This window comes from Tachypleus tridentatus, chromosome 4, assembly GCF_004210375.1.
Source record: "Tachypleus tridentatus isolate NWPU-2018 chromosome 4, ASM421037v1, whole genome shotgun sequence".
NCBI lineage: Eukaryota > Metazoa > Arthropoda > Merostomata > Xiphosura > Limulidae > Tachypleus > Tachypleus tridentatus.
In genome coordinates, this window is record NC_134828.1 from 38,790,646 (window position 1) to 38,806,234 (window position 15,589).

General features: G+C 34.3%; 1 protein-coding gene across 6 annotated transcripts in view; it reads right to left on the minus strand.

Moving 5' to 3' along the window:
- Positions 1-15,589, minus strand: part of LOC143248883 (band 7 protein AGAP004871-like) — a 143,199-nt gene that overhangs the window by 72,273 nt on the left and 55,337 nt on the right. For 2 of the 6 annotated variants that reach the window (XM_076497775.1, XM_076497774.1), the window contains exon 1: positions 12,097-12,361. The exons of 2 other annotated variants lie outside the window; for them this stretch is intronic. In XM_076497775.1, coding sequence (XP_076353890.1) covers positions 12,097-12,247 — 151 coding nt within the window. In that variant the 5' untranslated portion in view covers positions 12,248-12,361. Of the gene's footprint in view, positions 1-12,096; positions 12,362-15,589 lie in introns of those variants that run through there. 2 more of the 6 variants (XM_076497777.1, XM_076497778.1) reach the window with 1 other exon arrangement.

A 15,589-nucleotide genomic window follows, 5' to 3' on the forward strand; every position in this document is an offset into this window, starting at 1 on the left:
AACATGGCCAGTGCATACAGAGAAACAGAGGTGGAGTATGTTTTGACTTTGTGTTCTGAACAGTGTCGAGTAGCTCCATATCAATTCGAACCTACTCTGAACGAACCTAGAACAGTTACTTTTGACACAGATCTGACAAGTTCTAGTGATGAGGACAGTTCCACGAGCGAGAGTAGCGGAACTGTGAGTTATACTGATAGCCCCAAGCTGGTTGCGAGTTGGTCATACCTCCAGTGGAAGAATGGTAAGCCTAAGTCATGACAACAAATATGGTCTGTATTATTTCACGTGCAATTTTAAGCATCTCAAAACCTGTCTGGTGTTTATAAATTATTGGTATCACAAACTGGGTTTTATTTGTTTATATTAGTTATTGTTTATCGCTTTATACTGCACACATGCCTTTAAGTTTGTTCTTTTCGTGATGGCAAGGGATGGCTTCAGAGGGGTGGAACCTGTACGCTGCAGGCTGAGATAAGTCCTCAGCTCTACAGGAGGAAAGATGGTGGGGACGATCCTGTCTACTGCCGATGGTTTTATCAGTCTCAACCTGCCTGGCTTAAAACCCATGGAATACAAAACAGTGGGATCCGACACAAAACATGAACGTTCAAAGTGACCTTGACAAAGCTTTGCATGGTGTGAAGGAGTCCAGTTCTTCCTATTGACCATCCGCACCCACTGTCGCCACCTTGCCGGTTCCTTCTTCTTGCACTGAAATGAAAAGAAGCTTTTGCCCGATGTCGAACCGTTTTTACAACCATAAGCAACGCAGTAAAACATGTTATCATAAAACAAACATAAAGTAGCAATATAAAGACAAAAAATAGTCTCACAAAGCATGTAATCCGAAAAAAGCACCGAGAGATTTACATAAAACACCAGCACTGAAAGGAACAAAATGGTCGGCGCGCAACGCAGCGTGTTTGGCAACTATTGCGTCATAGTTGTAAAACGTCACGGAAACAGCCGAACGACCGAGAGGAACTTGAGTTCGAGGACCCGCATATTTTGTTTCATTTGTTTAAAAACATGGCAACCACACAGGAATTATACCTAACCAAAGTACACTTTCTAAGGCAATTATTAAATTTGTTGAAAATTCACCTTTAGGTTTCCAAATATTACTCATAAGAACCACTGAATACTACAAAGTTACATAAAAAAAAGTTCAAAACTAACAGTTTGGCAAAATATAAACACCAGCCAGTGTCTGATGTTAGCATAACAACATACCTAAGTCGTTTTCTCAAAACCATTGTTTATAAAACAAAACTACCATATCTGTAGGCCAATTACCAAATTGATTGAAAATTATTAGTGAAATCGTCCTTCACATGTTGCAGTTTCCACTTATGATATTTAACGTCTATATGTGAATGAAGTTTTAAATTATGCAAATACAAACAAATATGACAAATCAGAAAGTCCATCTTCTACGGTATATGTTACTTTTTAAATACCTAAAATTATTTAAGATAAGATCATTTTGAACGTATTAAGTTATATATGCGATGAATTATGTTTCTGTATTGTTTTTAAAACACAACAGTCTTCGAACACACTTCTCACTCCTTGCAGTGCTCCAACATTCGTCCTCGGTTCATTTTAGCCAGATAATACCAGACAAACAATTAAAAATACGTCCTCAAGTAGAACAGTGGTATGTCAGTAGACTAAAATAACTAGAAACCGGATTTCGATACCCGTGGTGGAGAGAACACAGATAGTTCTTTGTATAGCTATTATGCTTAAAAACAACATTAAAATAACAGATAATTTAGCACTAATATTATCATATACTTCTTCTCTCATTAGCTAACTCTAATATTTCATTTTAACTCTGTTACACTCTAGTAACATGAAAAAAACTGCTTCATTATGTTGTTCGAATAAAAATTCAAGTCGAGAAAGTACTTATACATAATCAGATTATTCACGAAAGAACAAATTATTTTAAAAAATATTTTTCTTTCCAGTTATCCTTTTCAGATAGAATATAAAAATATTTCACTGGCGTTAAAAGTTCATTAGGAAACACAGATTAAAGTTTGATCACCTATTTGGTCTGTTAGAGATAGGCCCGGTAGGGCCAGATGGATAAGGAACTTGACTCGTAATCCGAGGGTCGCGGGTTCGAATCCCCGTCACACCAAACATGCTCGTTCTCTTAGCCGTGAGGACATTATAATGTGACGGAAATCCCGCTATTCATTGGTAAAAGAGTAGCCCAAGAGTTGGCGGTGGGTAGTGATAACTAGCTGCCTTCTCTCGAGTCTTACACTGCTGAATTAGGGACTGTAGCAGTGATATCTCTGATGCGAGAATAAAGGAAACGTTTGATTTTATTCAGCAAGATGGTTTGATATAAAAACTTTAGCAACTTGATGGGTTTTTCGATTCTTGTTTTTAAGAATCTGGCCTAGTCTTGTGGTTAGTATGGTGTACTGCGAATCTGAGGATCTATGTTTCGTATTCCTTTGATGCAAAAACACGTTCCCGCACTTCCTTGGGGATGTTATAAAGATATCAGGGCCAAATCCTACTATTCGATTAGTATAGCTCAATAATTAGTTGTGGATGCTATCGACTGTCTGTTGTCCTGCTAGTCTGTCGGTTCAGAATTATGCACAAGTGGGACCGATAAAACTTGTGTAGCTTTGCAGAAATATTCTAAACAAGCAAAATTATTTCCGAGGTACGCCGAAACATGGTTTCACTGTAGTTGATTCTTACCAAGCACTGAAGGATCCTGTGAAGAGACGTTAACTTTCATAGCCGTACATGCTATTAATGGTTGTGATGATATATTTTTTCCAAAAAAAACTTGCGTTCGCAATTTACAAAACGCTGGCGACTGTTCGTGTCGCGAAACGATGTACTTACCTTTAACACCTCAAGTTATCAGTCGTAAAAAAAATTATTATTACTGTGTAACAAACAAAAACCAAACGTACTTACTGATATAAAATTGTCTTTGTACAACTCATCAACTAGGGTTTTTAATTTCTTCAATTGTGAAAATAATAATGCGTGAATTACAATCTAAAATATAAATATATTGATATATTTTCAACCCACAAAAACATTCTTCGTAATAAAAATCCCATAAAATCTGTATATGCTTTTTTCTGTGGAAGCTACACTTACCGAACTATACTTCACAACTGTCTAGGCAGTTCCTTTCAGTGTTTTTTTTTTTTTTTTTTCATAGCTTGTTGACAGTGATGCATAGACACGTTCATCACTTGTGTGGTTCAAGCAAGAACGGTTACACTGTACATAAGTGTGCGGAGAAAACGGAATAAGCTGATCTCATCACAATAAACAAACATTCTATGTTAATTTATTGTATAGCAGCTACACGTATACACATTCATACTCACGTTCCAGATGTTCATATCATCTTTGGAAAGTGAAGGTCTAGACAACTCTTCCACGAGCTTAAATTTAAATAAATAAAGTATCATGATAAATCGATACTTAGAATAAGAGAACGTATACCATATTCTTCTAGTGAAGTTACACAACGGACACGTAAAATGAAGAACAGTCATAAAACGATATAGATGCTCTTGACGGGAACAGAAACTGTGTAGACTTGATGTTACACAGTTAACTCGGAGATACCACACAATGTCGTTGGGTTTATGACCTGCAGTTTTCAAAACGTTTGGTGGCAGTGATCACATTTTACACTTTGTGACTTCTATGTTTTTTAGACTTCAAACCCAATTTATGATATGTTTTAAAGTAGAAAATATTTCGAGTGTGCAAGCGAAATTCTAATAAGGACTAACAGCTGAAGCTCTGTAGTAGACAACACATATTCTGGCGTTACTTAGCTTGTAAAAATATCCAGATATTGTGGGTAATCATGTTAATTAAGGGATAAAGTACGCCATGTGTACAATAACTTATATTGCTCTGATGCTTTAAGTTCTAATAAGTATATTTGATCTATTTCATGGGGCTTGTTTTCTTACACTGTTAACATTACAAATGTACGATAGTAATTACCCTTTAATTTTAAAGAAATAACCAACAATTTAGGCTTAACACCAGAAAATTACTCATGATTTTCAACAGCTATGACATTAACGAAACCGTTAACTGTTAACACAACTCTAGCAGTTATTTTAGAACAAACCTTTTCAATAGCTCGATAAGTAATTACGTGAAATTATTTAAATTATTTAAAGAGGTTTTGATAAATTACTTCATTACAATTTATTTTTAAAATGTATCTATGGCACCGCGAAGATACAGAATAAGTAGTTATATGTATAAAAAAAATCAGGACCTTTGTATATTTACCAAATTTAGCTGTTTAGTGATAACTAAGAGGTATACGAATATAATAAACGAGCTGAAAGGTATATTGAAACAGTATAATTAAAATAGTTATTTCATTCGAATGTATTAATATTAACGCTGTCACTCAATGGCTAACCGAGTCGTAAAATTAGTTAATTGAAACACAGATCCACTTATATCTAACAAAATCTTACAATTTCAAAGTTCAAACTTTAAACAACCGAATAATTAACTAAATGGTAAACTTTCTTTATATTTACATATATTTATCTTATTGTGACCGTATCAATATGCTTTGGTTTGGCTTTTCATTTACACATTCAATCTGTTGGGCAGTAGATGTTATTAGGTTTTGTTTGTTTGTATAAATTTCGCGCAAAACTGTACGAAAGCTATCTGCGCTAGCTGTCCCTAATTGGTTAAGGCATTCCTATAAATACTTTTGTTAGTGTTTAAGGCATTTCTATAAATAAGTTTGTTATTGGTTAAGGCATTCTTATAAATAAGTTTGTTATTGGTTAAGGCATTCTTATAAATACTTTTGTTATTTGTTAAGACATTTCTATAAATAAATATGTTATTGGTTAAGCCATTCTTATAAATACGTTTGCTATTGGTTAAGGCATTTCTATAAATAAGTTTTTTATTGGTTAAGGCATTCCTGATATCGCATATTTTATTGACGCACTTTTGCTCTTGCATTTTATGTAAAATTATTATCCACAAATATATCAGCTGATCAAGTAATAATTAGAAGAAAAAACAAAAACGAACAATCCAAAAATAAACAGTTCATTTATTCGTACCCCTAGTAACCAAATACATTGTTTTTTATAAGGGTCATTCACTGAAATGACTGATCGATAGATAATCGATGAGATAATGAGAAAATCTTCATTTCGACCCTGTTTCATCAGAAGTCAATGTACGTTTGACTTGAATTGCTATCTTAACGATATCCACAATACTGGATCTTTAAGATACCACACATCGTCCAGATGTGCACTAAACGCTCAATAACACATACAGCAAAGTTATTCCACTGTCACTGTATCGACAAACTGTTTCCAAAGATAAGTTTCCTGGCATCACTCAGATGTGTTCCATATGTTCTTCTGTGACAGGAAGATTGATTTTCAACGTCTATTGTAATGTATCGATAACTATGAGTTGTATGTTAGAAATATTCAACAATAAATCATACTTTGACAAAGTCATGCACATGAGCACCAATATGTTTTCAGTTTCAAAGAAAATTAAGCAATGACTAGACAATACATATGTTTTGTCGAATTCGAATTGTTTTCATAAAGAATTATAAACAATTGACGTAATAAGATTTTATGTTGTTAAAGAGATTGAAACACCTACAAAATTCAGCTGAACTAGATTGTAACAAAAGTATTCATAATGTGAACATTTTCCCTCAATTATCTTCATTTAGGAACGATAGCGCTATTTCGATTCAACAAACAAGATATCAAGAAACAAAAAAATTAGAAAATGTTCTTATACTTGCCTTTATTGAATACTTTTGTTTAGTAGGTGATTATGCACGATTACAGAAACATCTGTGCTCTTGGTAACGAATTTCTAAAAATATGTACTATATAGAAGCGAACTTATATTCATCAAAGAAGAAAAAAATTAAATATTTTCAAAAATAAGACGTAAAATTAGATATACATCTAAACATAATAAAATCAAAATATAAATTCTCAGAACCCAACGATAAGACAATTATTGTTAAGCCGTTTTTTTTTTCTTGTAAAGCAAACAGTATGTGTGTGTGTCTTCATATAGCAAAACGCCAACGGGCTATCTGCTGATTCTACCGAGTGGGAATCGAACCGCTGATTTTAGCGTTGTAAGTCCGTAGACTTACCGCTATGCTAATGGGGGACAGCAAAAAGTATACTAAAGAGCAAAAGATTGCAACGTACCCTAACATTATCTGGAAACTCCATACGATCTCAGGTATTTTTTTCTGCAAGTACTTTTGTATTTAGTTTCATATTTTGTGACTTGTTCTTCATCGAGTCATCTGTTTATTAGTCTCTTGTCAATGATACAGCTGTTTATCAATTATACGAACAGTAATCTTGTCTGTTTATTTTTTCAACTTGTCTTCATTCGTTTACTAATAGGAAGGTATAATATTGTTGTTATCTAATCACTCTGATTAATCCGGTAAGAATCTAAACAAAGCTTTGGGACAAGCGTGCTCAGGCTGTGAATCCAAAGGTTCATTGTTCGCAGCCTGTTGCTGTAAAACAAACATTGCGTTTTGGATATTTGGATGAGCTATTATAGTAGTGATGGTCGAATCCCACTATTCGGTCAGACAAGAGTGACCTATGGATTGGCAGCGGGTGCTGTTGACTAGCTACTTCCCTCTTGTTTATCAGCTTAATATTAGGCAACGTTATGCGCAGATAACAGTTTGTTGAACATTGTGCGAAAAATGTGAAACAAACAAAAATAATCTGATGAAATATAATGTGTGTGTGTGTGTGATTTTGAAATATCATTTATTCGCCATTAGTAAGATATATTTGTATAGGTAACTGGAGATTATCAACAGAAATAACTTGGTATTATCACTTGCTAATATGTCAAACAGGAATATGGCCCAAGTTATATGTTTCTAAGGGCTTCTTACGTTAGGCCTAAAACTGAACATTACTGAAAAGAGCAGAATGAATGAAACTAAAAAAGTAACGTACTTTAGTAGTTCTTTAAAATATAAAAGAGTTTGTTTATTTGTTTGTTTTGAATTTCCCGCAAAGCTACTCAAGGGCTATCTGCGCTAGCCGTCCCTAATTTAGCAGTGTAAGGCTAGAGGGAAGGCAGCTAGTCACCACCCACTGCCAACTCTTGGGCTACTCTTTTACCAGCTAATAGTGGGATTGACCGTTACATTATAATGCCCCCGCGGCTGAAAGGGCGAGCATATTTAGTGCGACGGGGATTCTAACCCGCGACGTTCAGATTACGAGTCGAACGCCTTAACCCACGTGGCCATGTCGAGCCACGAATAAAAGAGTATTAGTCAATCACTGAGTATACAATGGAAAAATGTCAACTGTTTTAATATGGTAATAAAGTTATAAATAAACTTAATTTTCGTACATTTTTACCCCATTTTTCAAAACTAGTGCTTTTATTTGTCACTTGGTGAGCATGCGTAACTGAACCAAAACAACAAAAAAGATCACATGCTTTGAGCAAACATTAACGAATATTTAAGCCATTTCAGTTGTAAACTAAACAATATTCATCAGTTGATAAAATATATTTCGCAGATTTTTGTAAATATTATTAATACAATATTCTCCTTTGTTTGAAAACTAATTATTACAAAGAACAACAAACAAACAAATGCGTAAATATAAAAATACTTTTGTAGATCGAAGTGTAGTTTAGAATACTTCCTGCCGTCCTTAGTTTTGAATTACTGACCACAGAGAAAGCATCATCTAAGGGATTTATAGCCATTTTTACGAAGCAATTACAACATAAGGTGTGTAGAATAATTTATGGTATCGCATGGAGTTCATCTCTGCACGTCTGCTCTAAAAGACAGAGCTTTACCAGAGGGACCAAACGTGTCCTGGTGATTAGGTAGCTTGACAAGCAATATTTGTGCCGTGGGTTTGAGTCCTCGTTACCGAACATGCTTAGCATTTTAGCCTTGGTGGTGTTATAATGTGAGTGTCAATTGCACTATTCGTTGGTAAAGGGTAGCCCAAGAATTAGGGGGTGGGGATGACTAAAGGACTGACGATGCTCATATCATTCAAGTAGTTTTGTACAAAATTCAACGAATAAACAAAAATACACCATTAGTACTCACAGATCGGAAATAATGTATACGTTGTCTGTATATTGCATTATGGTTTGAATTGAGGTTGTTAATATTTTAACAGCCAACTAATAAATATTTTAATGACACTTATAATTCTTTATTAGCTTTAATCTGATTTTTATTTTAGTTCACAAAGAGAGACATGTGTTTGTATTTTGTTATTTCTATTTAAGGTGAAAGCTATGTATGGTTACGTACGTATAATGTATGCAGGCAAACTAAAGCTATACCCAAAATAAAAATAATATGTGCAACATTATCAGTTTCAAAGTGAGTAAAAATAATAATTGTTAAATTTATTTATCGCTGAAAGAATGTTAATTACGACTTCTTCGACATAAATGTAGCAATTAAGATTAGTAATCAGAACGTTGCGAGTTTAATTTTCAATTCCCAGAGCTATTTATATTTGCGCTTTTCATTTCAGATAATATTAAAAACACACTTAAAGAAATATAGAAAAATTTCGACTGCAAACCACGAGCATGAGAGCTTATAATAAGTAGAGCACTAGTAATCCGTTGTGTAATTTAGTTCTAACAAACTATTATGCTGGATGCTTATGAAAATACGTTTGTGGAAGTTCTTTTCCCAATTCGTTGCCCAGCATCGCCAGGCGGTTAAGGTACTCGACTCGTAATCTGAAGGTCGCGAGTTCGAATCACACCAAACATGCTCACCCTTTCAGCCGTGGGGGCGTTATATTGTGATGGTCAATCCCACTATTTGTTGGTAAAAGAGTAGCCCAAGAGTTGACAGTGGGTGGTGATGACGAGCTGCCTTCCCTCTAGTCTCAAACTACTAAATTAGGGACGGCTAGCACAGATAGCCCTCGAGTAGCTTTGGACGAAATTCACACCAAACCCATTTCGTTACAAAAGACTATTATACCAGTATTAAACTAATCACTTTTAAGTCTTCTACCATTTGTGAACAGAGACTAATTACAAAATGATATGTTTTTAGCGATAATCGTTATATCTTACCACCATTTACTTTGTTCCTCTCTTTTATAGACAAACTTACCATGTCGTGAAACACAAGTCTTACAATCTAGGTGCAAAAATAAAAATAAAAGACGAGACTTAAATAGGCCTAACACGGCTGTTTTCTGTTCGTTAATATACGAAACGCGAAAAACATTAGTTTTAGATTCCTTGTGTTTGCATTCCAGGGAATGTTTACTTCTTCGTTTACTTTTGCGATAGATTATTCAGAAAACAGTAAAAATCATAGCTGTGGAAAATATTAATAAATAACAACAATAAGTGTTTAATCGGACTCGAGAGAAAGAAGTTTTTTTTTTTTTGTAAAACCAAACGAACATTTATTTATCTATTGCTTCATTCTGCCTTCGCCCGTGATCAAGAAATATTCACTTTTGAAAAGTTGTAGAGTTTTATTGTTTTGTTTTAAAAGTAATTTATTAACTTTTCTCTTCTACGCGTTTTTAACTATGATAAATAATATGTATAGTCATTTGTTATTAGAATGTCAAAAGGATATAATCTGCATTATGTTGTACAGGAATAAGTAACTTACAGAAATTCTAAGTTTAGTATATCTGATGAAAAATAACTCAACTAAATCAACTGTTATATTTCTTACTTACCAAGAGCTGATGTTAAGTATATATTTCCAAAGTGATCGGTAAAATCGTGTATCAGCTTTAAAGATTACTCTTGATACATATTATTTCTAAGGATTACTCAACCTGGCGACTGAGCGATAAGCTTTATAGCTTGAAACGCTAACATTCTGGGCTCAATTCCTGCCTTTGGCATGGCGCCTTGAGTAGGCATGTGTTAAACAAATAAACAGATAAAGGATCAATGGTATTAACTTAGGTAGGAAATTATTCTTACAGTATTATAATAGACTCGAGTTTTCGCATTTTAGCCGCGGCAAAGTGGCTCATAGAACGACTCTAAGTTTGTTTTTGTTCAAGTACAAACCTTTAGCTCATAGCTTCGTCATCCTTTGGCCGATTTAAGAACTAATTGCAGTTTTAGACTCAGGGGGTTACACGGTTTCGATTGAGGTATCCGACCACGCCCAAAAGTCTCATAGATTAATTTACTCTAACCCTGCCTAAAATAATTTCAGTTTGAGAGTAAACTGATGGAGATTCTGATGAGTAATATAACTGAATCGGGTATACACATGCCCCACGTTTGGTATTACTGGTGCAAAAATATAATTAATAAAAAGAGAGAGAAAAAGTATCATAGGTTAATTTACTCTAATGCTGCAAAAAAGAATTTCAAGTGTTGCGGTTATTGAAGATTCTATCTTGTTTTATTTAATTTCGAACAAAACTAAAATGGTTATTTTAGAAAGTATATACATGCACAAGTGAATACAATATTCCAACCAGCCACGTAAAAACGTGTTCTAAGGGTTAAATAAACCAATGAATCAAAACGTCACAGAACCGATACAAAACTATTAAGAATGACGTTACAAGTCTCTTTAAGATCAATTTATTACGCTGTAATGTGTACTGTTAACGCTTTAAATAAGAGAGTCTTGCACTATAAACGTTTTGGATAACAGAGCCTTGCTATATAAACGTTTTGGATAGCAGAGCTTTGCTATATAAACGTTTTGGATAGCAGAGCCTTGCTATATAACGTTTTGAATAACATAGTATTGTACTAACGTTTTGAATAACATAGTATTGTACTAACGTTTTGAATAACATAGTATTGTACTATAAACGTCTTGAATAACATAGTGCTGCACTATAAACGTTTTGGATAACAGAGTCGTGCATTATAAACGTTTTGAATAGCATAGTATTATACTAACGTTTTGAATAACATAGTATTGTACTATAAACGTTTTGAATAACATAGTATTGTACTATAAACGTCTTGAATAACATAGTGTTGCACTATAAACGTTTTGAATAACATAGTATTGTACTACAAACGTTTTGAATAGCATAGTATTGTACTACAAACGTTTTGAATAGCATAGTATTGTACTATAAACGTTTTGAATAACAGTCTTTATAAGTCGTAGTTTTACCTGCAATATTTTTACTCACCAAAGCTGTGAACTTTTCCGTCCACAAGAAGAAGCGAAAGGTTAGGCCTAGTCAGTTTTTGTGTTTATAACTTTGCACTGAGCTAGACTAGTTTTGTCTGTAGTGTTGGAAAAGGAAAGTCGCATATCAAGAAACGATGAATCACATCGCATACGATAGTATTTTGTGGCTATTTGCCCCCTTTCCAGTGGCACAGGATATGCCTGTGAGCTTAAAACACAAGAAACCCAGTTTGGATACCTATGGAGGGCAGAGCACACTGCCATTTGTGTAAATTTGTGCTTAATTATATAGAAATAAACAAATTGTAGTTTTTTAAAGTTTTCCTTATTTGTTCCATTCTATAAGATGTATCTATAGTGTAAAAGTGCATGTATTACCACAGTAAAATTGTAGTGTTCTGTTCTAATATGTTTTATTAATATCGCTATAATACGATACAGTAAATGTAAATATAACATTTAAATCACTAATCCAATAGAAAACAAATCGTCGTTTCAGATTTTTTAAACTTCTGTTACTACTTCTGAAGCCTTACTTAAAATTCCGTTTAATCGTTAGTGTAACAGTTATAATAATGCTATGACGTTTACCTATACAGACCTTATTTTCTTCTCATCATATGGATTTTTCATATACGCATTCATATGAATTTTATAAAATTCACGTTGAACATTCTATATTTTATATCGTCATTAAGCTGCTACAAGTTATACTGTTTGTATTTTAAAGTTAAATCATTATGTTTCGATATACATCCAAGAACATTAGAAATTCGAATATATTCACTCGTTATAGCAGTTTATTGTAATAGATCGTAACAATTTGATAAAAAGCTAAAGTCGTTATGAAATTCTACCTTTCTCCGTTATGGGAAAACAACGTTGCTGGGCTATTTGAAGGCCTTGACCTTGGGTGTAAAAATACTGCGGGTCCAAAGGAGGAACGTTGCTGATTCCTGAGGGTGTCGGAGGACCTTGATCACTTGCCATCTGAGTGCTGGGAAACATGTCCACACATCTGTTGACAAAACATCGACAGACCAAACTCTGTTTAAGCTCTAACTCTCATAGAACCGCTTTATATATATTCAGTGCGCGTCTTCTCGAGCCAACTTAGCTGTTGCAATGTGTGCGAAATGCATGCATTCGCGAGCGTGTGCGCATTGTCTGTGCTCATGCGCTTCTCCAGCAAGGCCTTCTTCCAACAAGGCGAGTATTGCTTTTCGTTGGCAAGACAATACATTGTATTTGTATTTATGAATATGAGTGATGCAAAAAATACAAACTATTATTTTACAAGTTAAAGACCACGTATAAACTTAAATCAGTTTTGTTTTGGCGTTGAAACAACTCCAGTTGAGACAACTTTTCACAACGGTAAATACATATTATATTTACTCACATACACTTTCAATGTTGTTCTCTTCTGTTGCTCGCTGGTTACCTACTTAAGCAGCTAATTTGTTGCAAAATACTTCTGGTTACTTTACTCCTTGTTTAATGCTGTATCAAGAATATTCAAATAAGCTGGTGGCTTTACTGTGGCAAGAAACAAGTCCTTGCTCTGCATGTGTGAATATTGATCACAGATTGAAGTAAGAATGTTCCTAAGGGTAGCCATAAGTATTTAAAGTCATACAGAGTGTAGAACATTTACAGTAAGCACACAATTTACTAACGTGTTCCATTTCAGCTTATCTTGTCAAATGGTGTTTTACAGAAGTAAGTGGTTTATTCCACGTAAGTTATTGTCCGTGTCACAGAAATCTGATTTTTGTTTTCTTTGGAAAACGCACATATATTCAGTTCATGCTTCAACTAATGCTTATTATACTGTTCTGCTTCGAACGCTTAAGTACCTGATGTATTATCGCAACCAGTTTGCTTGTTTCTAAGAGCTAAGGCCTGATAAAAGCCTAATAGTTAATGTGCTACGCTGTGGGTCAGAAAGTTTAAGGTTCAAGCCAGCACGTTTCCGAACACGCTCTGTACTTCGGGCAGTGTGGGAGATTTATAACTGCACTTATAGATTCTGATGTTGAGAGTAGATGCACAACGTGCGGTCAGCAGTTTTAAATTAGCACTGGCTGTGCTAACTAATAAGTGTCTCTGAATTGGTCGTTTAGGCTAACAGGTTGAAAATACGGAGTAGTTGTGAGTAATATGGTGCTAATACATTGAATGAAGTACTTCAGAAAACTTTCATGTTATAAGCAACTTTTAATGTTCATGACGCAAATGGGTGTAACATGTGTACGTTCTTCGGTTTTCAAAATAACAAAACTCAATTTTCCACGATAAAAGCCTTATATGGATTCGCGTTAAATAAGATCCAATTTTGGAACAAATTTCAATTCGATTACATGATAGTTAACAGCACTTGCGCTTGACTTACGACGTGGATTAATTAATAGACTGTTTATTATATCCAAAAGTACTCCCAGTTCTCTCAAAATGAAAAATTCGCTAATGAATTTAACTCATGAAAAATTATCTGGGGCTCTTAATATGAGCTCCAACGTGACTGAGTCATTTTTATAAGATTGCGTCATCTCTAAAACGGTTCTAAAATTTTGTGAGTGTTAATGAATTAGATTGTATTAATTCTATATTTAATATGTTGTGATTATAATTACGACACAGTTTGTATTATATGTACATTGTTTTGATATACAGACGTCACAGAATAGAACCAGCACAACGTTAACACCCACACAGTTTCAAAGCATTAGGGATATGAATCCAACAAGATCGTGTCATCCTTACAAATGACAGTGAGCGTAGATCAAATAACTTTCTGATATCTCTATGCAGAGTTTCTAAAGAAAGTTAAAATTCGTCGACAATTCTGCACTTTATGGCTATAATAAAGTTTTGTCGCGTGATGTTTCCTTAAAACAGACAGTAACTTTTGAATTTCCAAAGTGTCCGTCAAATCCCGCAGTGTCAGAGATTTTGAATATGATCCCAAGTTTAACACTAATTAGATACGTGTTGTAAGCAAATTCTGTTTCACCATATAATTAATTCATATATCTACTCATGTGCATAAACAATTCTTTCTCTAATTACGAAGACAGTAGTAACTGCCTCCATAAGGCTTTATCTAGCTCCTTGTACTAAATAACAGTTGAAAAGCACGACGTGTCCAGTGGTATTACATCTCGAACCTTGGAACCCTTCGCATCCAGGCGCACTTACCATTAATTATTACTATATTACTAATAATATATTAGTGTACTACCTGTAGTTGCGTCATAAAGATAGTTTTGAAATGAAAGGTTGTTTAATATCACACTTCTGATGTGATATAATTATAACTTCGTCAAGAAACAAGTGAAATTGTCCCACTTTTACAGCCGGCATTATTAAAAAACAAATGTTCATTCTTATTCATTTGTAGGCAATTGCCTTCCTTTCTAATGTAATATAGGCCTAGAGTGGCCAGATGGTTAAGGTACTCGACTCGTAATCTGAGGGTCGCGGGTTCGAATTCCTGTCACGCCAAACATGCTCCCCTTTTCAGACGTGGGGACGGTATAACGTTACGGTCAATTTTACTATTAGTTGGTAAAAGAGTAGCCCAAGATTTGGCGGTGGGTGGTGATGACCAGTCTTACACTACAAAATTAGGGATGACTAGTGCAGATAGCCCCCGTGTAGCTATGCGCAAAATTCAAAACAAACCAAAACCAATCTAACGTTATAACGCGATGCAGAGATAAAGACCTATATTGACATAAATTTAAGAACTAAAATAGCCACCCACGAAATAGTTACAAAAGTATTATAAGTATTAGTGTTTCCATTCTTGATACAGTGTAATCTCTTCCTCATGAGTATCCTAAACATACAGCTTAGAGAGTCCATATTTTTGAAAAATTTGCGAGGGAGTACTCTGAGCCGTCCTACAAACGTTTAATTATAACAGAATATTTTGTATTTACACAAATAGGCAATTATGAAGACTTCCAAGCTACGCTCCTGCTATGGATTAAATATATAAAACTTACCTTATTACAGAAGGTTTTAACAGGTAATTCTCGAACAAAAGATAAGATTAACCGCTGCTAATTGTAAGAGAAAATTAGAGGTTTGAAAATCAGATATCAAAGATTTAGGTGAAGAGTACTGTTGGAATAGAGATATCAGATATCAGTAAATAGATGTCTATAAATACAGAAGAAGATGGATATATGAGTCTGCAGCAAGATTAGACAAATATAAATAGATAAAGTTTGGGAAACAGAAATAAATGGACAGAGAAACACGAGATGAGACAAATTTATTAATTACATAAATAAAACGCTTGTCTCTTTTACAGTGTCAAGGCTGATTTACATGGAGGCG